Source organism: Trichoplusia ni, chromosome 5 (genome assembly GCF_003590095.1).
Source record: "Trichoplusia ni isolate ovarian cell line Hi5 chromosome 5, tn1, whole genome shotgun sequence".
In the NCBI taxonomy this organism is placed as follows: domain Eukaryota; kingdom Metazoa; phylum Arthropoda; class Insecta; order Lepidoptera; family Noctuidae; genus Trichoplusia; species Trichoplusia ni.
The window spans coordinates 4,006,522-4,032,209 of record NC_039482.1 but is presented as its reverse complement, the minus strand read 5'-3'; the positions used below and the strand labels follow the sequence as shown (position 1 = coordinate 4,032,209).

The following is a 25,688-nucleotide window of genomic DNA, read 5'->3' as shown; positions in this document are numbered from 1 at the left end:
ATCTTTTTAAGTATCTTTATAAATGGCGTATCCACAAATGTCCTGTCACGGAAAACGGATCCTGCAAAAACTAGGTTTAACAATCATAAAAGCAGTTAAAAATCGATATATTCTTTCTTCATCTTCCATTTCTGTGTATCATTGTAGTGTCTTCTGTGCTTCGTCCTGTATACCTGTCTTTGTCTATCACACTAACATCTCAATCTTCTGTCTCGCGTTTGTCTTGCTCATGAATATTAAAATAATCTGTGATGGTTTTACCATGTATCTGACATCAGTCAATACTTTAATGAACTTTGAATCTGAATGACTGCTATATAATGATAAATACCCTCTTTATAAATCATAAAAATATTAAAACCAGACTTCCTCTTTTAAGAAGTCGAGATAACAACTCAAAGCCATCACAGATTAATTTAGCACTTAACAACAACAACCATTTAACCCTGACCCCCAATTCCAGGCAAGCTCAAGAACTCACAGAGCGTACATCGTCCGAACAAGCGGCGGCTATTAAGGCTCCTCTGACGGAGGTCAACTCCCGCTGGTCGGCGTTGCTTAGAGGCATGGTTGAGAGGCAGCAACAGTTGGAGAGGGCGCTACTGAGGCTCGGACAACTGCAGCATGCTTTACAAGAACTGTTGTCTTGGATACAACACACCAGCGATACTTTGGATACTCTGAGGCCGGTAAGTGGATAAATAAGTAGATTTTTCTGGGTTCTGGGAGGGGGCGTCAGGAGAGACAAAAAGTTTGACAAGTTATAAGCTCAATTAATATTAGGAAAATACGCAAAAGAAATGGCGACGATTAAAATTATAGCTAAGAATTTAATAATTTATGTTTTATTAAATTATTAGCTGCATGAAAACTTTTATGATCATCTCGCTAGAAAAGTAAAGAACTCGAAGTTAAATTTTGATTTTTCTTTTCCATTCATGACACACTGTACATTTCGCAGGGATTTAATGTAAGTTGTGGAACTATCGCTACAGCGATATTGCTATCAGAAATGGCTTTATTTCTTCATGCACATGTAATCTATAAAAGCTTAAGGCCTCTGAAACCTTGTTTTTATTTGTTTGATGCAGACACAAATACATAGATCAAAATGTATGTCGTAAATGCAAGATATATGATAAAAATATTAGCACTTTTATCAATGCAAATATCATAAAAAACACCAATTGCTGGTTTTACGCTTATGTTAAAAAAGCTTTTTCTTGTTGACTTGAACTTGACTTGAACTTGACTTGAAACTTGTTAGTTTGTTACTAACAAGTTTGGCTTATCGCCACCTAAGCAAAAGTAAAAAAAAAGCCTTTACACACTAAGCACTATTATAGATAAATAACACCCACACACCGAACAAATAATCATGCTCATCTCACAAAAACATATCCAGATTGAGAATCGATCCCTCGACCTCACGGCTATAAGGCTGACGGACCGCATTTAAACTGCAATCCAACTGCAGTTTAATTCGGCGAACAATCGGTCTGCATGTTAGGTTTTCAATTGTGCCTAATGCATTCAAACTGCACTTTGCAGTTGAATTGCGATCCGTCTGTCTACAGTCTTACCATTTAGCGTTTAAACTGAACTAGTATTAGTTGTAGTAAGTTATAAATCTTGCTTCTACAGGTTGCCGGCGACCCACAAATCCTGGAAGTGGAGCTAGCCAAGTTGAAGGTCCTCGTGAACGACATAGCGGCTCACCAAGCGAGCGTCGACACGCTCAACGACGCCGGCGCGCAGATCGTTCAACAGGGTACGGGTATGTGGCCGCCGCTTGTGCTTCTGTTACTCATTCTGTGTTATACCATATGTGACAACGGTCAGGGTTAAAGATATTGGACTTTAAGAGTATAAGGATAGAGTTGGGATTCGTTTGAGAGAATTTTGAATTGTATTACTTTTTTGTTAATTTAATTGAATCTTAATTTAAGAGGGATACGTTTTATAATGATTAAGCCTGACCGTTGTATTTGTTGCATGTCGATACGTTAATAATTTATTTTTGTTCCTGTATCCAAATTTCGTTTATCAAAATGTTTTTTTTTAAGATTTGAATCCCTTAAAAATGTTAAACACTAGAAAATGCTTTACTAATTAGAGAAAATGCTGAAATATAGAAACAATCTGAAACCTCTTTATAAGTACTTAATATTGAAAATAATATATACTTCTGAAACAAAATAGGTATCAATCCAGTATCCACGATATAATATACTAATTTTACAAACACATACAATTTCTAATATAAAACTACCCGTGTGCAATAAGCACTAATGCTTTGAGCTTTCTTCGTTTAGTTATACGATATTATGTCTTAACCCCATGTTCTAAAGAACAAAATCGTTTGTCATTAACACAAGAATGCATGGATCATGATAATAGTGTTTAAAGTTTATTAGTCACCTTATTTATTGTGAAGAATATAAAGTCTGTATTTCATTGTTCCGATAGCAGTGAAGGATAAACTATCAATACTAACAATTAATACATTGAAAATTATACCAGAAAAGAAAAAAATTACATGCAACACCAATTTCCTACCAACAAAATGTTACCAGTAGAAAAAATTGTAATCCAAACCTCCATAATTAAACATGTCTTTATCAACATAAAATCATCTTAGGTACCGACGAGGCAGGCGAGACGGCCGAGAAGCTGGCAACACTGAACAGGAAGTGGCGTGAACTGCAACAGAAGGCGAGAGACCGACAGACCGAGTTGGAGGATGCGCTGAGAGAGGCACAGAGGTCAGTTTCCCAAAAAAGTGGGAGGAATATACATATACATCATATTTTGCCAAATAACTCTTTTTTATGTATTACTAGCGACGCCCATCATTCATCTGATATATCCTTGCTTGTACCATGGTAACACGTCATGGATTAAAAGTATTATATCTGTGAATAAAGGTTGTCAGCTACCTCCTTAACTAATGTTAACAATTTTTATCCAACCGTTTAGGTGAAATGAGGAAGTTTAAAAAAAACATTCGTAGTCCTAAACTTTGCTTCACTTGAACAATTGAATTTATCATAACTAATTCTTTTTCAACTATGTCCAGTGGACTACTAAAGGCTGATGATGTTGATGATGATGAATTCTTTTTCTTTTTATCTAGCCCATTTCGTCCCAATATTGGGCAAAGACCTTCCCTAAATCCTTCCACGATTCCCCGCTCTAGACCACATGGAACCACATACACTACTATTGACTATTATTTCTAACCTTTTCTTCTTCTACACAGCTTCAACGCGGAGATCGGTGACCTACTCAGCTGGCTCTCCGAGGTGGACAGCGTGATCACAGCATCCAAACCTGTCGGAGGACTTCCTGAAACCGCCTCTGAACAACTTGAGAGATTTATGGTAAGTGACTTGGCTATGATCAAGATTCGATATAAAAATAATAAAAAATAAATGTTACTGGTCGACTTTTTGAAGGTAATAGAGAATTTTGTTATCAGATATCTATATTATTATGTAAAAAGGTCAAGAGTATAATTGAAGTCATTCTGATTTACCAACTATAATGCTTATTGAATGCCTTGGTTGACTGTCGACATAAACAAATCGTGGGAGTAACCGTATTTATCGAGATTGTCCAACTAGTTTCCGATCCAACCGGAGTCCTTAAACCGTTCGCATCATTAAATAATAAACAAAAATAGATGTAATGCAATAAAAAAAGCGTTTAAAAATTCATTGTTAAATACATTCAATAATCGAACAGCTCATAATCCAAAAACCGACCAACAAACTTTGCCAATCAAAATCAAACCATAACCATTGACATTAACACACAATTTCCCCTACAGGAGGTATACAACGAGATCGAAGCGAACCGCCCGAAGGTGGAGGCAGTTCTGCAGCAAGGCCAGGAGTACCTGAAGAGGCAGGACAAGCCGAACCCCACGTCACAGCTGCACCATAACCTGAAGAACTTGAAGTCGCGATGGGATAATGTCACTGCTAGGTATGTTACTTGGGGCTTTTATATTTGTATAGACTACAAAGAGACTACAGCGATTAAATTGAAAAAATAACAATACATTTTTCATGAAATGGCTAGTAAAAGTGTAATCAAGATTGATTCTACAGATAGTAGGACTAAGATAGAGTAGGACTGTGTGACACGTGCTGCAGGTTCAATCCCCCCCTTAAAATAACATTTTTTTTTTAAGAAATCATAATTGGACTGATCTAATTAGAATCAAGCTTTTTCTAGGTTTAACAGTGGATATTTTATTTTAAGGAACAGCAAACAGTTACATTATAAATGCTTGTCAATCCTCCAAGGTTTTTTTTTTATTTTTTTGTCAAAAACAATCTATAAAACAAGTCAATATCACCTCACTAACGTCACGCTTGCCGTTGTCCCACAGAGCATCAGACAAGAAGATAAAGCTAGAGATAGCTCTGAAGGAGGCGACGGAGTTCCACGACGCGCTGCAGGCCTTCGTGGATTGGCTCACCAGCGCCGAGAAGACGCTCACCTCTGCCAAGCCCGTGTCCAGGGTCATGGAGACCTTGCTCAGTGAGTTTTTAACAGATCAGCTTATAATATCATGAACATGTTATCAGTTCCGTGCAATATCTATGCCCAGAACTGGGTTTAGCTATTTTCCTTTAAGCGAAGACTATTATTACATGCACTTTTAGGATTGTCAACGCAGTATTCTAATGGTGAACATAATTTTCATTAATTAGTGGACAGATATTTTTGTTAGTCAGTAATTAATGTCTTGTTTCATATGTAGAGCCCCAAAGATAAACTAAAAAATTAAAAAAAAAAAACAATTTTTTTAAAACAAAATTGAAAATATGTGTCACGTCATTTAACAACTCTCCTACCCACAGCTCAAATCGAGGAACACAAATCATTCCAAAAGGAAGTGGCGACACACCGCGAGACGATGCTCCACCTCGACAAGAAGGGCACTCACCTCAAGTACTTCAGCCAGAAGCAGGACGTCATCCTCATCAAGAACCTGCTGGTCTCCGTCCAGCATCGGTGGGAGAGGGTGGTCTCCAAGGCAGCTGAGAGGACCAGGGCTTTGGACCATGGCTTCAAAGAGGCAAAAGAGTTTAATGATATGTGGTAAGTGTGATAGCTTGTTTACGCTTTCCATTAAAGAAGTTCTAAGTATTTTAGAAGTCAATAGTTGACAAAAAATCTGTCTGTCCTTTAGACAGATTACCAAAAAAATTATACGATTTTTTTTATTAATACTTATTTTAGTTATTGTAACTTTTATCGACATCGAAATTTGATCTTTCTTGAAACCGCGTTTTGTTTTCATAAATATTTTACTATCAATTTACAAGATCAGCTAAAAAAATATTCAATTTTTTGCGGTTTTACCCCCTACCTATTCGAAAAATATGTTTTAAATTTCTAAACAACTATAGTATACATTTGATAAAGGTATTTACTTAATCGTAGTGTATAATAAACTCGTGTCCCCTCAGGAACAACCTGATGAACTGGCTCAACGACACGGAGGAGCAGCTCGACCAGCTCAACTCGGAAGCCACCGTCAACGACCCCGAGAAGATCAAACAGAGGTAATTAATACATAATGTACAATGATGTACAAGCTATAATGGTGACGTAATTAAGGTCACCATTGTATCGCCACGCTATATTTTAAGATACATGTAAATAACTGACCGGCAAACGTTTACCCGCTTATTCGATGATACCAAAACAGGCAAAAATATGAAAATAATATACAGCGTCGCGCTATAATTATAACATATCATTGGAAAAAGAAAATACCGAAGCAACATATTGACTAAACAATTTCAGTTTTCCTATTAATTAATCTAACAAGTAAACATAAATCTGAAACATTCATGAGACGATGAACAAGCGCTTATATTCAACCCTCTTTTAACCTTAACCCCTCCACAACCCTCACAAAAAGCCCAAGACTTAAAGAACTATCTACCCCCACTTAATCCCCAGGTTAACAAAACACCGCGAGTTCCAAAAGGCGTTGGCTGGCAAGCAGCCGGTGTACGACCAGACAATGAAGATCGGCAAACAGCTGAAGGACAAGGCGCCCAAAGGTGACGAGAACACGCTCAAGACCATGCTGCAAGACATGAAGACCAAGTGGACCACCATCTGTTCCAAGGCTGTTGATAGGTAATGCATTTTGTGATTTATTTGGCGTAGTTTAAAGATCGTTTTTTAATGTCATTAAGAGTTTATGTGGACATTGCTTTATTTGCAAAGAGTTTATATATGTTGTAGACAGTCCAAACCTTTTGGATGTATTTAATGTTATTGGGTATATTTTCGTTTCTTTTAGATGTTTTATCTGAGGCATTTGATGAAATAATATTTTCATAAATAAAGACTTAAATATACTTTCATTCATGTCTTAGTGTGTAACGGATAAACTAAAAAATATTTACGAAAATTGCATTTCCCACGATACTTTTTTAAACCATGCATTAAATACATTATATATCGGTTCGTAAATGTCCCACTACCGAGACAGAGATCAGAAAAAACTAAAAGATAGAGAAATAAAACCATCATCTCTTGTTAATCCAAAGGCAACGCAAACTCGAAGAAGCCCTGCTATACTCGGGCCAGTTCAAGGACGCGATGTCCGCTCTGCTGGAGTGGCTCCGCAAGCAACAGAAGCTGCTCGCCGGGGACGCGCCCGTACACGGAGACCTGGATACTGTCATGGCGCTCATAGAACAACACAAGGTAAGTGGGATATACAGACTAAAAATTAACTGTGCGTAAAGGAAACATTGACATGTTTCCTTTGAAGGTCCTAAAAATTCAACACAGGCATGCCATTATTGTTTCATTATCGAAATAAATAGGACTGAAAACTAACTCACCAAAAAAAAACTAGCAATTCAATAGCTACCCTTCAAACCTTGAACAGACCTAACAGTTTAGTTTACGATAAAAGAAAATTAAATTATTGAATGAAAATTTCTTACCTTTTATTTAAGACCAGAAGATCTTAAACGTTGAAATAAACTTTTTTTTAACAGCAATTCGAGGAGGACCTTCACTCTCGCGAACAACAAATGCAATCCGTCATGAAGACCGGCAAAGATCTTGAAGCAACGGTATGTATTTTAATTTTAAACTCTATCCTCATTAGTATAAAGTTTAATTTTACTCGTCAATTTCTCAAAAATCTTTTGTTATTTTTAACTCTATGTGCATGTTACTAAGGTTGTTATTCATTTGTAGGTGCCCCGTGAAGACGCGGCCAGTATTCGCCAGCAATGCGGTGAGCTGAAGAGCGCTTGGGAGACTGTTCAGAGCCTCAGTGAGAAGAAGGCTCACAAGCTTGAGTCTGCTCTTAAAGAGGTAAGTGTTACATAAAACTTACAGTAAAGGTCTATGTTATCGTAGCCGCATGACAACACTAGAAAATGAAAGCCTATTTCCCATTTTAAATTGAGTTTTCGTATAGTATTGGCTTACCATTGAAAACTGTAGTCATTATTACTTGCTCATTCGTGCAATCAATTGGCAATCATGAATGCCAGCATATTTTATTATCATTTTAGTATTAAGAAAAAATAAAGATACGTACATAAACCCTTCAAATCTTCGTCTTTTACTATATAAAGTAAACTTTTAAACAGAAGAAACCAAAAAGACTTGCATACCAAAAATTCTAACTTAAATATAACTCCCACACAACACATTTCAACTTTTAACCCTTAAAATCTCTCCTCAGGCTGAAAAGCTCCACCGCTCAGTAAACATGCTACTCGAATGGCTGTCGGACGCGGAGACCAAGCTTCGATTCTCGGGCCAACTCCCCGAAGGAGACCAGGAGACACAACAACAGATCTTCGACCACGAGCGCTTCGTACGAGAGCTGAACGAGAAGCAGCGAGACAAGGACGACACGATCACTCTCGCTCACTCTATCCTGAGCAAGGCGCATCCCGACGCCGTGACTGTGATTAAACACTGGATTACGATTATACAGAGTCGTTGGGATGAGGTTAGTGACCTTCATTTTTTATTCAGGGTTTCTGAAATGGTCGATTTGAGTATAATTATCGTGATTGTGTTTAGCTGGTGAAATATGCTTGTCCTGTTTTATTTTTAATCCCCAATGCAAATAGTGTTGTCGTGTCTGTCAGTATCGCTGTCTGTGTTTAGCTCCCAAACGGATTGAGCGATTTCAATTAAGTTTTATATTAAAGGCGAATTATTGAAGAGACATGGTTGATTAAAATCGGTCAGAACACTTTTAACAGCCGGGCTATTTTTAATTTTATCTTGATTAACTGAGGCTTTAGACTTAAAAATACACAAGAAGATTGTTAAATAAATAGAGTAAAGGTTTTTTGCAAATGATCCTTTAGAATGTTAATTTAAATCTGACCTTACAAAGTTTAATGAATAAGGACTTTTCTAGATAAGACTAAATTCGCACGAATTAAAAAAAACAACAGTAGCTGTATTATCTTTAACATATTTAGATAACTGTGATATCGCATTGATAATTAATTGAAAATTTCAAATTAATAACATATGACATAGTTTATTATCAACTTATATAATTAAACAGCGTATTTTGTGAATTTTTTGCACAAATGTTTAAGAAAATGCATTTAAAAGTATAAATGTTTTTTAATAAAAATGAAATTAATAATGAAGTGCAGATCTAACAGTGATGCGTTAATTTCGACGTAATAAATTGTAGTTCAGTGAAGAAGTCGGTCTGTCTAACTGCATAGGTGTTAAAGACCATAGTTTAGTGTCAAAATGGATGAAAATAATAGTGACCATGAAAATAGTAATAGTCAAAGACAGATGGTGACGAAACTGTCGCCATTTTTACAGATATTTAGAAAAGCAACGCCCAGTCAGGTATAATAGCAGATTAATTATTATGTATTTTTGGAGAGCGCGTTAAAAATAATTTAAAGGTTTATTTTATTCGTTTAGGTATTAATATGTCAGTTTATGGTTTATAAATAAAGCTTAAAACCACTTGAAACCAGTTGCCGAATATGAATTTTATTAAGGTCATTAAATGCATTTTAGATTATTTCGGTTATACAGAGATAAGATAATTCATGTTGTATCTATGTATATAACAACACTATATGTATATTATTCGATTGATTGATTATTTATCAACGGTCTCTGGACCTTGTAATTCTTGCAAATCACCTGCTAAAATTGGAAAACTATTTTAATTAAGTTTTACCCTACTGAAATTTTCAGGAATAATTACAAAATATATTAATAGTTTCTGCTAAACTGATTGATGTTTACTTCTATTTGATTGCAACCAAAAAATCTATATTGACGATTCAAAATAATTAACTTTATCCTTAATATTGTTTAGGATTACAAAATTCTAAATCGACAACTATAAGAATATATTTTTATTCCACAAATTACTATAGTAAATTATGGTCTAATCGTTTTAAAAAAGTATCCGTGATGCAACGAATAAATACTGTTTTATATAAACCTTATTTTAATAAACCAGCGTATCAAGAGCCCTCATTTGTTTAACATTGCTCCCTATAAGAGGTATTCAACAATAACCAACGTAACCAACGTCCCCAGGTGTGGCAATGGGCGATGCAGCGAGGCAGCAAGCTGGAGTCACACATGCAGAGCCTCAAGGACCTGGACCTGGTGCTCGAGGAACTGCTGCAGTGGCTCATCGGCTTAGAGAACACGCTGCTCTGTAAGTTTTAACCCTATAGTAATTAATATAAGGTATAATATAATTTGAATAAAGTATTATAGTATTTGGATATTTTTGTGTGAACTTCATCTTCAACTACATTTGCGTTTAAAAATGTACTTCGCCAAATATACAGGTATGGTTGCGCTTGTGTACTTTAATTGGTGTTATTCACAGTAAAGCTGATTTTAATCTTGCAAAACAGCGATAATGCTGTCAAAAATTATAAGTTTCTTTGATTTTTATTGGGAAGCGCCTAAAGTTTCATATCATAAAGAGCAAAATTAAAGCTTATAATTATTAACTATTTATCTTTTTCGAACCCTCTATCTACGTGGTGTGCATGTGCAAAATTCTATTATTTTTCTAATCTACAATGAATCCATTTTGTTCCCTTTAGCGCTGGAAGCGGAACCATTGCCGGAATCCATCGAGCTGCTGGAGGGTCTTATCGAAGACCACAAGGAGCTTATGGAGCACACGCAGAAGAGACAGAATGAAGTCGACCGCGTCTGCAAGGCCTACCAGGTAACATACCTTGGCTTTATGCTATTTAAAAGAACTTTCGAGGCTATTCCCTTCTATAGAGAGAATATAGACGGCATATTAGAAAAGCTTATGACAATTTATTGACTGATGTTGACCAAATAAATTAAAGTTTTAATTTAAACGCAGAAATCGTTGCCTATCGATTTCTGCAATAATTTAATCGTTGTGTCATGGGTGTGTCACAAACATTGAAGTCACGTACCCGAGGATACCCAGATTCAAGACAGGCATGCTTGTCCTATGGGGGATCAAACTCGCACACTGGCGTGGTGTCTTATACCACTACGCTATCCATGTAGTCAAATTTCCACTGCCAGAGAAAATTACTTGTTTTGAGAACACACGAGATATTATGATGCTTACGTATTGCTAACCTACTTAAATTACATTTTTGGGTAGGTCAAATTATTATATGAACTAAACCAAGCCAGTTAAGGTACAACAAGAAAATTCAGTCTACCCGAGTGTCATCAAATAAATACTACAACTTACCCTATATCCCACCAGGTTAAGAGTCAAAGCCAGGGTCGTGAGAGTACTCCACGCAAGGTTTCAGCGAAGACCGCCACTAAAGGCGCGCCTGGGTACGTACCACACACACAGCCTATACTGTTTGTCATTCACTCCCAATTGTATATGTTTTAATACCTTCAATTTATGTTCCGTTGTAATGTTTCGAACGCCGGTCAAGTGCGCTGTAGGTGAATAGCGGGTGTTCTGGTAAAGGATTTGCCCAATTACTGTTGAATTATTTATGGAAAATGTCTGCGTCTGTAATATTTTCAGGCAGTAATTACTTTGATATTTAAACTGTGGCGTTCAAAATGTTATAAAGCACCATGTCCTTAATATTCGTTCATTGTTTTTATTACTTTTACATGTTACGTGTTTCCCTTTATTTTATGTTTTTTTCGTTTTGTCTCCCCCTTCACAATCATGCACGTCGACACCGCGCCGCCATCTTGTGACGTCATTGCATGGTGTTGCCCGCTTGAAAATGTGTTGCCATGTCAAAAATATAGCCGTGGTTCTCAGCACGATCTCAATAGGGAGAGATCCGTATCGCCTGATTATTATGGATCGAGGCGATTCAGGTGTGTTTTTTATCATTCATTCAATTTTGGTTCTTAATTGTTCATGTTTTAGGGTTTATTTTTGGTTGGAGAGTTTATATCGTGTTTTTTTACTCTTTTGCTTCATTTATTTGCAAGAGATATGTTGAATAGATGGAATACAATATTATGATATATAAATTTTTAATCTTACAAACATGATATAAAATACTCCAAAATCATTACTTTTTGTGTATGTCCCCCCACTTGAATTACTTTAACGAGACTTAAATAAACGGGTTCAAATTAAAATTGATACAATTACGAAAAAATATGAAATCAACTCTAAACTAAGAATTAAAATAAGTAAATGAGATTCAAGAATATTTTTACATTTTTTTTATTTATTTTCTGTCAAATCTTAGAAATTGAACTTGATTCACTTGCGGTTTCCTATTGGGCTTAAATTTTCACAAAATATAATGTATATTGCGTGCTAATGCAATATTATGACATGACACGGAGCTGATCTGATGCTGGAGCTCGAAGGTGGCCATAGAAACTCCTCTAAAAAAGTACTTTGAGTGCAAATAAAAAATGCAATCGAATATCTTTTTAAAAACTTTATAATTAAAACTTGTTTTAAATTTGCAATTGAAATCATAAGTCTCGTTAATGTTATTCAGGTAACATTTTGGTTACATTCATGTGCTTTACATGTCCGTCATTTTGTGTAACTGTGGGTACGTTATCATAAAAATAAACTTAAAAAAAAGGTTGGGTTAAAACAAAAAAACTTTCAATCTCGAAAGTATTATAAAAAAATATTGAATGACCATAAAAAATGAGATTAAATTGAGTCCTAAAACCAAGCGATTTGCAAAAAAAAATATATAACAAAAATTTCAACACAAGAGTTTATTTCTATGCTAACACAACCTACCATAGCTTCGTCCCGCTCTAACACTTGTAAACGTTGCTTTCTGTCTCGCTCTGGCACGCTTCGACACGGCAGGTCCAGGATACACACTAGGACTAGGAGAGGAAGGTTTGATCGTCTATTGTTTATTATGTGTGCGTAGAATTAGAATGCACTTTAGTGATGTAGTTAGGTTTCATACAACGTGTTTAGACTGACCTTATGTCAAGTAAATACCGCTTCTTTGTGTGGGAGTCAGCCAATCCTCACTTATTTGTGTTGGACATGGATATGAATAATGTTATCCAATCGAACCAGTTAATTCTGTAAAAAGTGGAGGTTTGCCATACAAAATTGTCATCATAATTATTATATTTTTGAATTGAGGGAGGGGAAACCGCTTCCTAACCCAACGCTTTAAGGCGCTGTTTATCTGAGGCTTTTCTCAAGTTAAACGACCTCAATATTAAAAAGTTTAACTAAGTTTAGTTTAATAATCATGTCTGTTGAATTTCCTGATTCGCATACCATTTCTTTTTGTATTTGAATTTGAAAGCTGTTTATAAACACGCAGTGTAGATGTCAATCATAGAGGCGGTATTTACAATAAGACAGAGCTCGGCCATAACACGTTGTACAGGCATGTGTTTGTGTGTAATATATTGTTAGATATAAGAAATTATACTAGTAGAAAAATATGTAAGAATTTACAATAGTATTTGACCAAAATCTAGTTAGTAACATGGGATACGTATTTTTTTCATTTAATAAAGTAAATATTTATGAAGTTTTGGTAAAACGTATGAAATTTTACGCGATAAAAGAAAGACTGCGTATCCGATATTTTCTAAATCCTTCTGAGAGAGTTAGATTTTTTTAATGACCTACCCAATTGTAAAAGACTTTAATTGTATTGCTAAATCCCCTTGTCCCGAAAAGATGCAATGCCTCACATATTTTTCCTTTAAAACCCCTCTTCCAGAGCATATATAACCTCTTTGGTAGCAAAAACATCCCTTAAAATAAGTGTAGTCTTGAATAGAGATTACCCTTATAAAACATACAAAAAAATGTTGGTTTTGTATGTATAGTATGAATCTATGTTTCTTGAATCTTTAGTAGTTTTTAAACTTGCATCATTTTATTTCTTGCATCCCTGGAATGCAGTCGTTATGGATTTTACTTTAGGTAAATATGGATGAATTATAATATTTAAAACATAAGTAGAAGCTTTACATGCAGTTTTGAACCTTATATGTAGAATATTAAAGTTCAAATTTGTTGGATAGTAGATGTAGAGCAATGTATCCATCGTTGTTGAATGTGCTTCTGCTTGATTTGATGTATTATAACAATGCATGACCTAGGGTTGTCAGCCACAAACATTAACCAGATACAAAACAGACACGTAGGCACTAAAACCGCAAATAAACAAAGCTAATCTATAACCAACTTAATCTCATAACAAATAAAGTCGAAATTCCGAAAACAAAAAATAAAAACAACAGTAACAAACCCCGCACTTAAAAAAGCACCTTATCGCTTAACACACAAAGTTCACTTTACTATGCGGACTAACAGGTCGAAGATTAAAAGGTAACTAACAGGCTAACATCACCTAGTGGGACTAACGGTTTGGTGTCGTGTTTCCTGTGTTTATAATGATGCGTGTGCTTTAGTCGCGTGAGCCCTGGTCGAGAGACGCCTGACCGCAACCTGCCGCACTACGGCCCGAGGTTCCCACCCAAGGGAAGGTAAGGCTGACTATATTACAGGAGAAACAGCGAGATACTACAAAAAAACAAACTTACAAGTCTTCAAACCTCATTTTAAAGTAATACAGTTTTAACTGTAGGGTGCTATAGAAAAGGTTCCCACTCAAAGGAAGGTAATTCTTAAATATTACAGAAGAAAAAAACAGCGAGATATTACCAAAAAAAATACTAGTCTTCAAACCTACTTTTAAAAGTACACCGTTTCAATTGTAGGGTGTTAAAAGTATCAACACTTCTTAAAGTTGTGGAAAAGAAACGTAGCCCTATGCCGTGTAGCGTCTTGCTTGTACTACCAATAGTCCGATAAGCATCAGAGACGAAAATATAATTACAAAAGAATATTCCAGACTAAATATAAATCGGTAAATTAGGGATTATACGTCATTCGGTTGGTATTCAATGAAATATTTTCAAGTAGTGACCACTGTCTAATTACTGTAGTTCAGTGAAGTAAACTTAAAATTATAGTTGAGTGCAAAAAAAATGTATTAAAAACCATTAAGATTCCTATTTCGTGAAGAAAAACAAGGGAGAGATGAAGCAAAACCGAGTTTTAAGTCAACTAAATCATTTAGGGTTATCAACCATGGGTAAATCATTCGCTCATTGGGCATAAAAGCTTATACAAGTTTTAATCGCTTTTTGTGTGTGACAGCCCTTGCTGTGTATATTTTTGTTTTATGATTCAGCATGGCTAGTTTCAATGCTGGAGAGCAACTGGCGCTCATAACTTTATTTATTTTGCCAATATACAGTGTGTTACAAATATGCCCATTGTAAACGAATTTGTCGATATAAACCATTGACAATTTGTTTTAAATAATTTGGCTGTACCTACTGTAGAAAAATGGTCAAATAGAAAATTCAAGTTTTAAATACATATTTACATTCACATTCTTTCCTAAGGTTGACTATTCTTTTCTAATTTGTGTAGACACGGGCAGAAAAGTTATTTTGAATATATCTGGGCATTTTTGTTACACCCTGTACGTATATATACCCATATTATTTATTATAAGTATTTCAAAGTTACTTCAAATATAAAAATATAATTTTTCTATCAGCTTCAATGAGGTGTTAATTAAATATTCCTTTTGGTCACAGTAAGTAATTTGTAAAATCCATTTTTCAAATCATTGTAATAACATCATTTCATTTGTTTTGTTGTTCAATAACTTCTTTACTCTTGTACATAAGATTACTTGATATACATTTAACATATTTTTCAGTATCCTAGTTAATTTTAATTTGTTAAATATTTTAGTATCCCAAAGCATTAAATCTTAAATTGAAAGTTAAAAAATAGAAATATTGAGATCAGTAACTATTGTTATGTCCCTTAACATTATAGCAATGTAAAATAAACTTCCAAATTCAGAAAAAAAAGTAAAAATCAATTCTGAAAAAAAAAATACTTCGGAACTAAAACTATATTGATCGTTAGCAGCAAGGGCGCCGAGCCAGAGTTCCGGTCTCCGCGCGTGAAACAGCTGTGGGACAAGTGGCGCACCGTGTGGCTTCTCGCGTGGGAGCGACAGAGACGGCTGCACGAGAGGCTGGTGCATCTGAAGGAGCTGCAGAGAGTCTCGAACTTCAGTTGGGATGACTGGAGGAAGAGGGTGAGTTGTTTATTTCGAAACGTATTGTTTATTATTTTATTTTGTCTTGTATAACGTAAAAAACTTTAGAAAAACTGAGTAAGTACTAGACCAACGGAAAACCTTTTATAGAAACCTAGTCTAAGAGCCTAGTGACAAAATAATAATATATATGTACTGAAAGGTTTCTAACTTTGCATAATGATACAAAGACAATTTATAAATTTTTGTGCCACTACGAATTACTTCCTTACGCTTATGTTAATAAGCTTAGAAATACTTACTCCAAAATCGAAACCATAACGAGATGTTCTTTTGTCCATAGTTCCTGAAGTTCATGAACCACAAGAAGTCTCGTCTGACGGACTTGTTCCGCAAGATGGACAAGGACAACAACGGACTGATCGCACGACACGAATTCATCGACGGAATTATCAACACCAGTGAGTATTGACAGTTATTACAGATTAAATCCAAATATCGATGGGAAGGGCTCTCCCCTTAGCCAAGTGACAATGAAAAATCTCTATGTTCATTAAAAAAAATCGCTCAAACAATTGCCTGCTGCCTCGTCAACATGAGTTAACCCAGGAGTTCTTAAAAGATTAGGAAAATCCCGATCAATCTTTATATCAAAGATTGACTGTTGGAGGCGCTTAAAAAAGTGTCGTTGCATATTTGATTTGATTGTTTGTGAAACTCCCCGCTACAAAAAGTCAATTTTTCCTTTTTTAACAAAGTAGGTACTGCGGGTGTATTTTTTAAAGAGACTATTAAATACCAAATGTTACAATTGAACAGCGTTTTCTATTGACAGTAACGGTTACAGAAATGCCACTGGCTGTCTGAAGTTTCATTACCACCATCTACATATGATGTAACCTCTCGTATGTAAGAATCAAGCATCCATTTTGTTTGACGCAGAATTCGACACCTCCCGACTAGAGATGGGCGCTGTCGCTGACCTGTTTGATAGGAACGGCAGCGGTCTCATCGATTGGGAGGAGTTCATTGCGGCGCTAAGACCTGACTGGGTAAGTAATGATTCATGTTTTTATTTATTTGGGAAAACAAATAGTTACATAAAAGGTTCTCAACTAAGTAATAAATCTTAGTATCTAAAGTTAATAGTGTATTAACGAACTTGAGATTTAGATAGGATGATTCAAATTGAAAATAATACTATTGTCAGTTTATAAATCCGCATAGACAAAGATCCTCAAAAGACAATTATTCAAACTTTAATAATGTCCTGGATCGTAAGTTCGTTTCAAGGTAAAAGTTTTTAAATTATTTTGATTACTTACTAATTTTCTGCTGGTCATATTATAATATGCTTTTTACCCATAAGAGCTTATGTTAGTGATAATATACAATCTTAAATTGACGTGCTCAAAACTCATGGCGAAGCTATACAAAACTTGGGTCCTTATTGCAATCAAACAATAATTATATACATAGTTCTTCTCTATACTACAGAATTTTACTCGTATCGTTACTTAAAATGGTTAACATAAACACACATCAGCGTTAGAATCCAATATTGCGAAATATCTACTAGATAATCTTATCGCGTCGATAGTGATACACCAGAGATAGTTTTTGCAGTGGATTTTTGGAAAAGATACCGGTGCGTGTGTTTTTATTGTTTGGACAGTATTGTCCATAATTGGGAATTTGTTTTTAAAGGATAGCTGTAGGTTATTTACAACAGGTAATAATTTAAACAAGGCCATATTTTTGGGACATATTTTTTAACAGATTAAAAAAAAGGTGGAAGTTGGTTTAACCGATAACTCTAAAATCTTCAATTTAAGTGACTATTTACTTACAAAGCAAAATACTGGCTAATTCATTAAGCTATTTTCGAGATCCCGTAAAATAGTTTTAATCTACAAAAATTGGCAAATTCTTATATTTATTTTATCCGTGTTGTAACAATCATACCTGCCCAGATTATTCATTGTCCACAAATTTCCTATAGGCCCAATCATATCCCACTTTCCTATAATTATAGAAAAGGGAACATTTATGTGTGTGTATGTCACACATATAATAATGTGTATGTCATTAGCATTCTAGAATATATATATTTGTAAAACACATGTAGCTCTATAAGAGTATTTGGTCCAGGTGGAACGCCGCGGCCCGCCGACGGACGCTGACAAGATCCACGATGAGGTGAAGCGCCTCGTCATGCTGTGCACGTGCAGGCAGAAGTTCAGGGTGTTCCAGGTTGGCGAGGGCAAATACAGGGTGAGTTATTTATACAAACTGTTCTTATGGAGTAAGAGTATACTGAGACCTTAGGTGACTTGAATGCAGTAGTTGCGTTTATCGTGGTAACATTATTTTCTAAGCTAATTCAGTTTTTTGATATAATATGTATGAGTGTAGTTGGAGTTTTGAGAGTATTAAAAGTTCAGCAGCTGTTGTATTCATAAACACGTTAGTTGAATGTTTAATATTTATTATGATGAGGATGATTTAAAGCTAGAGTTAGAAATTTAAACGAGCAAGTACTATCTACATATGTTTTCGAAAATAGTTTTAAACTTATTTTACAGACTAAATAGTTGCCAAAACATTCTTTTTAGTATAAAGGATTCTATTTATATCGAAAAGTAATTTCCTAGCCTAGGAAGGTCTCTAAAAAAGCTTCCAACAGTCCATTAGTGAGAACAGCAACTAGACCAGTAAATTCGTCCCACAGTTCGGCGACTCACAGAAGCTGCGTCTAGTCCGTATTCTCCGCTCCACCGTAATGGTGCGTGTTGGAGGCGGATGGGTCGCCCTCGACGAGTTCCTGGTCAAGAACGATCCTTGCCGAGGTACGTACTATTGTATACTGACCGGTGTCGGGTAATGGCTGTTTATGGTGATTTAATGTCCGACAGAATTTGTTAAACTTTTTAAGATGTAAAAAAGAGATTGTCATTTGACTCAAAATGGCTATGATTGGACCAAAAAGTCCAGTATGCAGCTCGATAAATTATAATGAAATTGAATTGTGTAAATTAAGTGCGTATAAATGAAAATAATGATGATGGTTTTATGTTATTTAATTGAACACTTTTCATTCATTTGAAAATATTGATGAAATTAGGTTTCGAAAATCTTTTAGACGACCAATCTTTGACTTTGGACATTAATTAACCATAAGCAATTTTATTCTAGGTTCTGAATGCAGGTCTAGATTACCGACGAAAGTTTAGTTAGCGTAAAGTTAAATCAAATAGCGGTTTTTCGATACAAATTATTTCTATTTGATTTTGAATGCGGTAATAACATAATCTAATGATTAACAATTAATTATTGTAATTTTGTTCATCCGTTCTTCGGTAATCTAGACTAATATATCGATCTTACTGCAATAAACAATAATCTCTTAATCTGACTTGCCGAATATCTAAATGCAGTGATCGAAAATAATTTTCAAGGAGACATTTTTGTTAGATAACAAAACCGACTTGCCCATTAAAGAAAATATGTTCATTTGGTACCTATAACTTTATACTTACTGAAATCGACTAAAAAAATAAAAAACCAAATAAAAAATATCAAAAGGTCTCCTTCAAAACATCATTTTGTTTTTTTAAAAGACGAAAATGATGTTTCTTTAAAATTGTGATGAATAAAAATGCAATATGGATGACACGCATTCAACTTCCGATTCCATTGTTCTTTCATTGTTAACATTATGTAAAAGCAATTGTGTGTAAAAAAATATGTCATTCAAATTGCATTGCGAATTGTGAAACCAATATAACAAAAAATATATTTACCACGATTTCATTAATACTTTAATCATAATATGAAAGTAACACGACACCTTCTAACCATTAGTTTGAATATAAATTTATCGTAACAAAATATAAAAAATATATATTGGCTTCATAAAATACTAATGATATGCAACTTCTACAATGCTTTTAAAAAGAAAGCACTGTAAAAGTTGTTTCGACTATTGGGCATTAGACAACATTATTTACTTTAAAAATACGTATAACTTCTTTATTACTTGGTTTTGTCTAAGAATAATAACCTCAAAATGAAAACGTCAAAATGCCTGGTAGTCGTTTTTTTTTAATATTAGGTGTCTTGGTGATATTCAAAGTGTCAATCAAAACGTCTCGGTACTTCGTATTCAATTAATGAGTGTGTTAACCCCCTAATAAGGGATATATTGACTAATATGTGATCGTCCTAACTTCACCGGCAAGTATTTCTGTAAGATCTTTATGTATTGGACCGAAAATATTTGTAAAAGTGCTTTTTGTTTTATAAAAAAATATTACGAGTTTATGAAAGAGTTCCAAACATTTTTGTTAACTCTGAGAAACGGTGATTTGTAATATGCATTTTACGAAATATTTCTCCAATACATCCAGTTTTTCAAGGAAATATTTGTCAAATAGCGTTTTAAATAACAAAATAACACATTTTTAATACAATTTTTATTACGGGTACAAATATTAACTACAGATTACAAAATTAATTTCACATTAAACTTACATTACATTATAAATATTAAGTAGCTGGCAACTTATTATAACACATTAATCTAGAAATACTGTTAAGAAATGCAAAATAATAATCACAGAAAATAAGTTACGCTAAAAATACTTTTGGAAGCTTGTTACAAAACTGGAAAGATCAAGGGCAAACTACCTGTTTAATGATCTAAAACTTTTAGAATGACTCGATACACATCTTAGCTCACTCGACTAAGTAAACGACGACATTGAGACAAAATAAAACATCGACTTCATAAATAATTCGAAAAATAAGTAAATAATCATCAGTTCAAAATAATTTTAGTAATAAAAATAATAAAATTAGTCTTACACAACTAAATACATGATTGAGAACAGGCAAAGTCTTAAAACATTCCTTAAGCTAATGGTTACAGCTCGCCTAAGTAAATCCTACGTGCGAGCGATAAGACTAAATAAATATGGACTACACAAGTTCCGGTTAAATATTTGAGTACAAAATTTGTTCGTCAAGACTAAGTTTTCTAAGGCTGAATGCCTATACCGAGAGATTCTCTCATACTAGCTAATTAACGCCTACGGTGAGCTGGTACGGCCACTCGACCGGCCACGCGACGATTGATGGCCATAATTATCGTAAAGACGTTTAGACGCGAGATCCAACGACCGGTGACGTCATAGCACACATCAGTACTCACATCTGGGCAAACCTATCGGCGAATATCCATATAAAGGCAAGAAACAAGACGATTTTACTTCCAATAAGTGGAACTATAAATTCATCAAAAAGCTGGAAGAGCAGACATCTTAAATACTAGTTAGTAATAAAGTGAAATACTAAATTGGCACAGATTAATCAATGGTCGTCTTCCTAATAAAGGATGTTAGAGACGATATCTCACTACTTCCCCTCTCACTAGGTAGCGGGCTAAACTCTATCTCCTCACTCAAGTTTTGTGTGTCAGAGGTATTCTCCACGACTGGCCAGCGCTTGTGGCTTGGGGCATACAAGACCAACAAAGCAAAAATGTAGATATTCCACATTCCATACACTCCTGTGAAAAATGCTGAAGTGTATTCAAGTTCAATGTTCTCGTCCCACTTCCATTGCCCTTCAGCAACTTGTCCTAGTATAAAGCCTATTACAGTCAGTGCAGCACACAACAGAGTAGCCAACATAAGAAACTTGAAGCGATAGATAATGCCTTCATAATGCAGACGTCGAACAGAGCACATAGTTGGTAGAGACTGTCTCTTGTGAGAAATATTAATGAAAACCTGCCATATCATGTAACATAAGAACAAGAAATATACCCCAGTTGATATCCCAGCCAGTATAATAAACGTCAAAGCCAAGTTAGTTCCAATATCAGTCACCCAGATAGAGTAAAAAGGATTACGGAGCTGCACACCTCTCTCACACATGTCAAATATAAATAGAGAGATACAGCCCATAGCAACAGCACTCAAATGCCTCCAATACTGCTTAACAGAGCTTTGAGCTGACGCATCTTGTATCAGCATGTGTTCCCCGGCAAAAACAAGCCAGAATGAAAATAATGTAGCATAGAAGACTCCTTGACGGATATCTCCTAGCAACAACATGAATGGCAAGTCAAAGTGTAGTGTGAAGTACTCAATTGGCATGTTTAAGAGACAAAGAGCTAAACCTAAACTCAGTAGCATTTTCTCAAGTAACACAGGCTTCCGTTGCAACATATGTATACGTCTCCAGAACCATACAAGTATAGCTATTATACAAGGGAAAAATACAGTTTTTAGAGACAGCCACACCTTAGTGAACCCACCATTTTGGTTAATGACTGTTAGCCACATGTCTTGTATATGCCCTATATGAGAGTTCATAGTCGGCGTGTCGACTGGGAGCCTAACATTCAGTAAATAGAAGTCATGGAACAAAGAACCTAGTTCAAACAAAGGTATAGCCGAGCAGTTGTAGAGATATTCCTCACTTTTCACGTCTATATCGCAGTCTAGGTGTCGTTTTTCAATGGATTGTGTGTACAGCTTCCATTCGTCCTCGGGATCGCCCTTATTCCGGTACGCTAGGCGCGCGTCTATTGTTATTGTACTGCGCGGCTGCACCTCGATCTGCGAGTGGTATTTAATGTCGACTTGCAGCACTCCTATCAAGTTTTGTTGCCATCGCGAGTAGTCTAGAATCTTGCTTTCACGGGGAACCGGCATTTGAAAGGCGAACACAATGTCGGTCTCCGATAGATCATGATGCGTTTCCCCGAGGTCCACAGTTTTGCAGGAGCCCTTGCCGCGGTTATAATACCACTTTGTCGTGTCATTTTTCACTGTAGATTTATCTCGGCACACTGTCGCGAGTATGTTTTGGGCGTTTGCGGGCATGGGTGCGACCAGCCCACCGATCAAGAAACATATTAGCTGACATAACAAAAGGAAACTCACTAAAATGGCGAGCTTACGGCCACTTAAATTCTCAATTATAGTCCCCGTCATGTTTCGGACATTTAACACACGGATCACATTTATAAACTGAGTCAACACGCGTTAACATCGACCGGTGGTGAATTCCATTGTTCTTGTTTTCTTTTCCGACGCGATGTATTTGACATGCGCAGAAGCGGTGTTGCCAGCTCATAACGGAACGCGTTTATAACGATATCGTCGTCGCGCGCTCTAACGTACGACTGCTATAAAATAACGTTGTAAAAAATAACGGCTGCAACTTTTAAATAAGGTTTTGACTTTGAAAATAAATTGAACTTATTATAAAACAACAAACTTGTTAACATTAATCCTCACATAGCTACATTATTCACTTCACTCCATTGTGAAGCATTATCAACAAACAGCTAGTATCAGCAACAATTTATACGCTAAAGTAAGCATTGAAGATGTCCACCAAAATTTTGATGTTGCTACTAATTTACTAATTCGTATTCGCTTTGCCCGTTCCATTCCCGTTGTCCTTTAAAATCGTTATTTTTACTTTTTTTATCTTTTATTTTGAATCCCTATGGAATCCCTTTACATAAGTAGTATCATTAGTGCTACCGCTGCCTGATCCGAGCAAGCCGGAGCAGCATGAGGCTTGTTGCCCGCTCGGTAAGAGATAAGGCCTGCCTTGGAACCTCTCGAAATTATTTATATCACATTTTTTGGCTTTATTTAAACACAATATTGTTAAATAACGGTTCCATCGCAAGTCCGTCTAGATGGTGTGGCTTAGACTTTTTAATTTTGCAATGTTGTAGAATTATTTTGCTCTATTAAATACATTTTACACATTTGGTGCTTTATACAGCTTTTTATTCATCAAAGGTGTAGAATATAGTAGTTTGGTATATTAATATATAACTTTAATTATGATGTAGTGGTTGGTTATATGCGGTGTAATATTAATTAAAAGTTGCTTTATATACGTAATGGCATGACAATGGTTCTTTATTTGCATAATATTTTATGGAGTTTATTTTATTTGGTAGATACTAATTGTATATAATTCAAGCGCAAGATATCAGTGTTTATTGATTCATTGTAATGTAATTAAGATATATAAGCTCAGCTGTTGCTGTGTGTGTAGTAGGTATTCATTTACCTATGTTGTACCATTTACGATTTATTATGTAAATATGTCAATATGAGTCATCGCACTTCATTTATTACAAATTACATTTCGACATTTCGATTTTTAAATCTTTTTAACTTCGCCTTGCTTCGATATTTATTACAAATCTTGCTCTTGATTTATATTTATTGCATAACATTTGGTGAGAGAATAAACTAATCGTATTTTACTATCCCTATTCCTAACTGCACACAATTCAAATCCCCCCATTTTTTTTTACAACTGTTATGTTTGTTTTATGTTTGACATGTTCTGATTTGTTTGTTGTTTTTTTTTCTTTTCCTCACTACCAATGCACGCTGTCCCGTTTTTTTAACACTTTGCGGTGTTATTTTCTGCCTATCCTGTTACCGAACGGTTTTCTTTTGACCCGTCCCGTCCCCTCCCGTTTGTGATCCCGCGCACCGGACGCCGCCCGCATGCAGCCAAGGGACGCACCAACATCGAACTGCGAGAGCAATTCATTCTGGCTGACGGGGTGTCACAGAGCATGGCAGCGTTTAGACCGCGTACGCCCCGCTCTAACACAAACACACCACCGTCCACTGGACCTATCACGAAGGTAAGTGCTCAAACCGCTATACTTAATTAAGTCTTCTCTCCTACAGGATAGAACTTAGTTTTAATTTCGCACAAGTAAAAAAGCGCACAGTAGTTGTTGGAGGGAGCAATCGGTTTGGGACTCAATTTTTCGCTTTTGTTTTTTTCTATTTGAACTTTGCACATGGATTCTATACATCCATATGCAAGGTGCATTGTCGTGAGTGCAGCATGTGTTGAGCTCGTAGAGTTTGGTCGTATTGCATTAGTGTTCAAGCTATGCATTGACGCACAGGCCCGTGTAGTGTGTTGGTGTTGTTTGTTAGTGTATTTCATTGGATCCACTGCATTGGAGAGGTGGCACGTCAGCGCCTATGGATGTTTTGGTAATGTATTTTCGTTCACCCATCCCGCTAGTCCCCAATCATACCCGCATCAGCAAAATTCACTCCGCGTTCGACTAAACGTGTGGACTAATAGTAACAACGTGAAAATTCGACGTAAACAATCGCGTTCCGGCAAAAACGATTGGCACTATGAAGACAAAACGAGTTTCGTTTAACGGTTCCTTCCTTAATGAGCATCCCGGTTTTGTATTGATGCGTTTAGCTGAGGAGTTTATGGAGCAGCTGAGGCCTATATTTGAGGCTCTACGGCAGCGGGAGGAGCTTCCGTGTTCGTATCCCCTGCACGTCGGCTCAACACATGGCACTAAGCAGGCCTTCATATATGGCCACTCAAGATCTCAGGGCTCCACGACGCCGGGCCCGCACCACTATAGCCACCACCACGGCTATCAGCCATCTCCAGGATACCATTGGGTAATGCTACGTAGGCAGTGTGAAAGTGTCGCGGTTGATTGCACTCTCTTATCATTTGAGGTTTTCTTTTTATGATTTGTTAATTTGTTGATTGTGTAAGTCCCATCGTATATGTCATAGTACAGTAGTTAATATCGTCAAGTCCGCTAGAGTAGCATGATTATAGTTACTTGTCTATCGATTTGTTTGTCATATTTGCTTTCATTTCATTTGACTTATCACTTTTATGATATCATTTCACAAAATTTTCCGAAGTAGTTTTTTTCGAGTCAATACGAGAAAGCTAGCGTTGCACATTTAAAATAATGTTTTGTAATTAGGTAAGGGAACGTACGGCTCGTTCTGTGCCGATGTCGGCTGGAGGAGTCGCAGGAAGGGCGTCAAGGTCTTCCCTGAGCGCTGGTACACCTGACTCATTGAGCGACAACGAAGCAGCAAGCGGACTTGGAGCGAGATACAGGAAGCCCAGTGTTCCAAGGTAAGTTCTTGTTGTTCCTACAACCAGTCTTGTAGAGGCAAGACGCCACTCTGTTTTATGTTTCCACACGCTGCTCAGTAAATGAAACGCTTATTAATATTATGAATGTAA

General features: G+C 35.9%; 2 protein-coding genes across 32 annotated transcripts in view; one reads left to right on the top strand and one right to left on the bottom strand.

Annotated features, from left to right (window-relative positions):
- LOC113494126 (microtubule-actin cross-linking factor 1) overlaps window positions 1-25,688 on the top strand; it is a 213,712-nt gene that overhangs the window by 183,549 nt on the left and 4,475 nt on the right. For 18 of the 31 annotated variants that reach the window (XM_026872294.1, XM_026872291.1, XM_026872310.1 and 15 more), the window contains 26 exons: window positions 464-689; window positions 1,645-1,777; window positions 2,642-2,765; window positions 3,263-3,383; window positions 3,833-3,990; window positions 4,400-4,551; window positions 4,875-5,115; window positions 5,487-5,582; window positions 5,986-6,168; window positions 6,585-6,744; window positions 7,044-7,121; window positions 7,249-7,368; window positions 7,745-8,017; window positions 9,604-9,727; window positions 10,128-10,255; window positions 10,784-10,860; window positions 11,299-11,370; window positions 12,344-12,376; window positions 13,927-14,001; window positions 15,467-15,641; window positions 15,946-16,063; window positions 16,545-16,654; window positions 17,754-17,876; window positions 18,334-18,451; window positions 24,888-25,099; window positions 25,420-25,577. In XM_026872294.1, the coding sequence (XP_026728095.1) occupies window positions 464-689; window positions 1,645-1,777; window positions 2,642-2,765; window positions 3,263-3,383; window positions 3,833-3,990; window positions 4,400-4,551; window positions 4,875-5,115; window positions 5,487-5,582; window positions 5,986-6,168; window positions 6,585-6,744; window positions 7,044-7,121; window positions 7,249-7,368; window positions 7,745-8,017; window positions 9,604-9,727; window positions 10,128-10,255; window positions 10,784-10,860; window positions 11,299-11,370; window positions 12,344-12,376; window positions 13,927-14,001; window positions 15,467-15,641; window positions 15,946-16,063; window positions 16,545-16,654; window positions 17,754-17,876; window positions 18,334-18,451; window positions 24,888-25,099; window positions 25,420-25,577 (3,588 nt within the window). Of the gene's footprint in view, window positions 1-463; window positions 690-1,644; window positions 1,778-2,641; window positions 2,766-3,262; window positions 3,384-3,832; window positions 3,991-4,399; window positions 4,552-4,874; window positions 5,116-5,486; window positions 5,583-5,985; window positions 6,169-6,584; window positions 6,745-7,043; window positions 7,122-7,248; window positions 7,369-7,744; window positions 8,018-9,603; window positions 9,728-10,127; window positions 10,256-10,783; window positions 10,861-11,298; window positions 11,371-12,343; window positions 12,377-13,926; window positions 14,002-15,466; window positions 15,642-15,945; window positions 16,064-16,544; window positions 16,655-17,753; window positions 17,877-18,333; window positions 18,452-24,163; window positions 24,301-24,887; window positions 25,100-25,419; window positions 25,578-25,688 lie in introns of all 31 variants that reach the window. The other 13 variants (XM_026872309.1, XM_026872311.1, XM_026872289.1 and 10 more) reach the window with 10 other exon arrangements.
- LOC113494129 (protein wntless) lies at window positions 20,247-22,685 on the bottom strand. The gene has a single exon (XM_026872312.1). It carries the CDS (start codon window positions 22,604-22,606, stop codon window positions 20,969-20,971), a length of 1,638 nt encoding a protein of 545 aa, XP_026728113.1. The 5' UTR covers window positions 22,607-22,685; the 3' UTR covers window positions 20,247-20,968.

Coding starts and splice junctions, on each gene's coding strand:
- LOC113494129 (XM_026872312.1), bottom strand. CDS start 22,606: ATGACGGGGACTATAATTGAGAATTTAAGTGGCCGTAAGCTCGCCATT.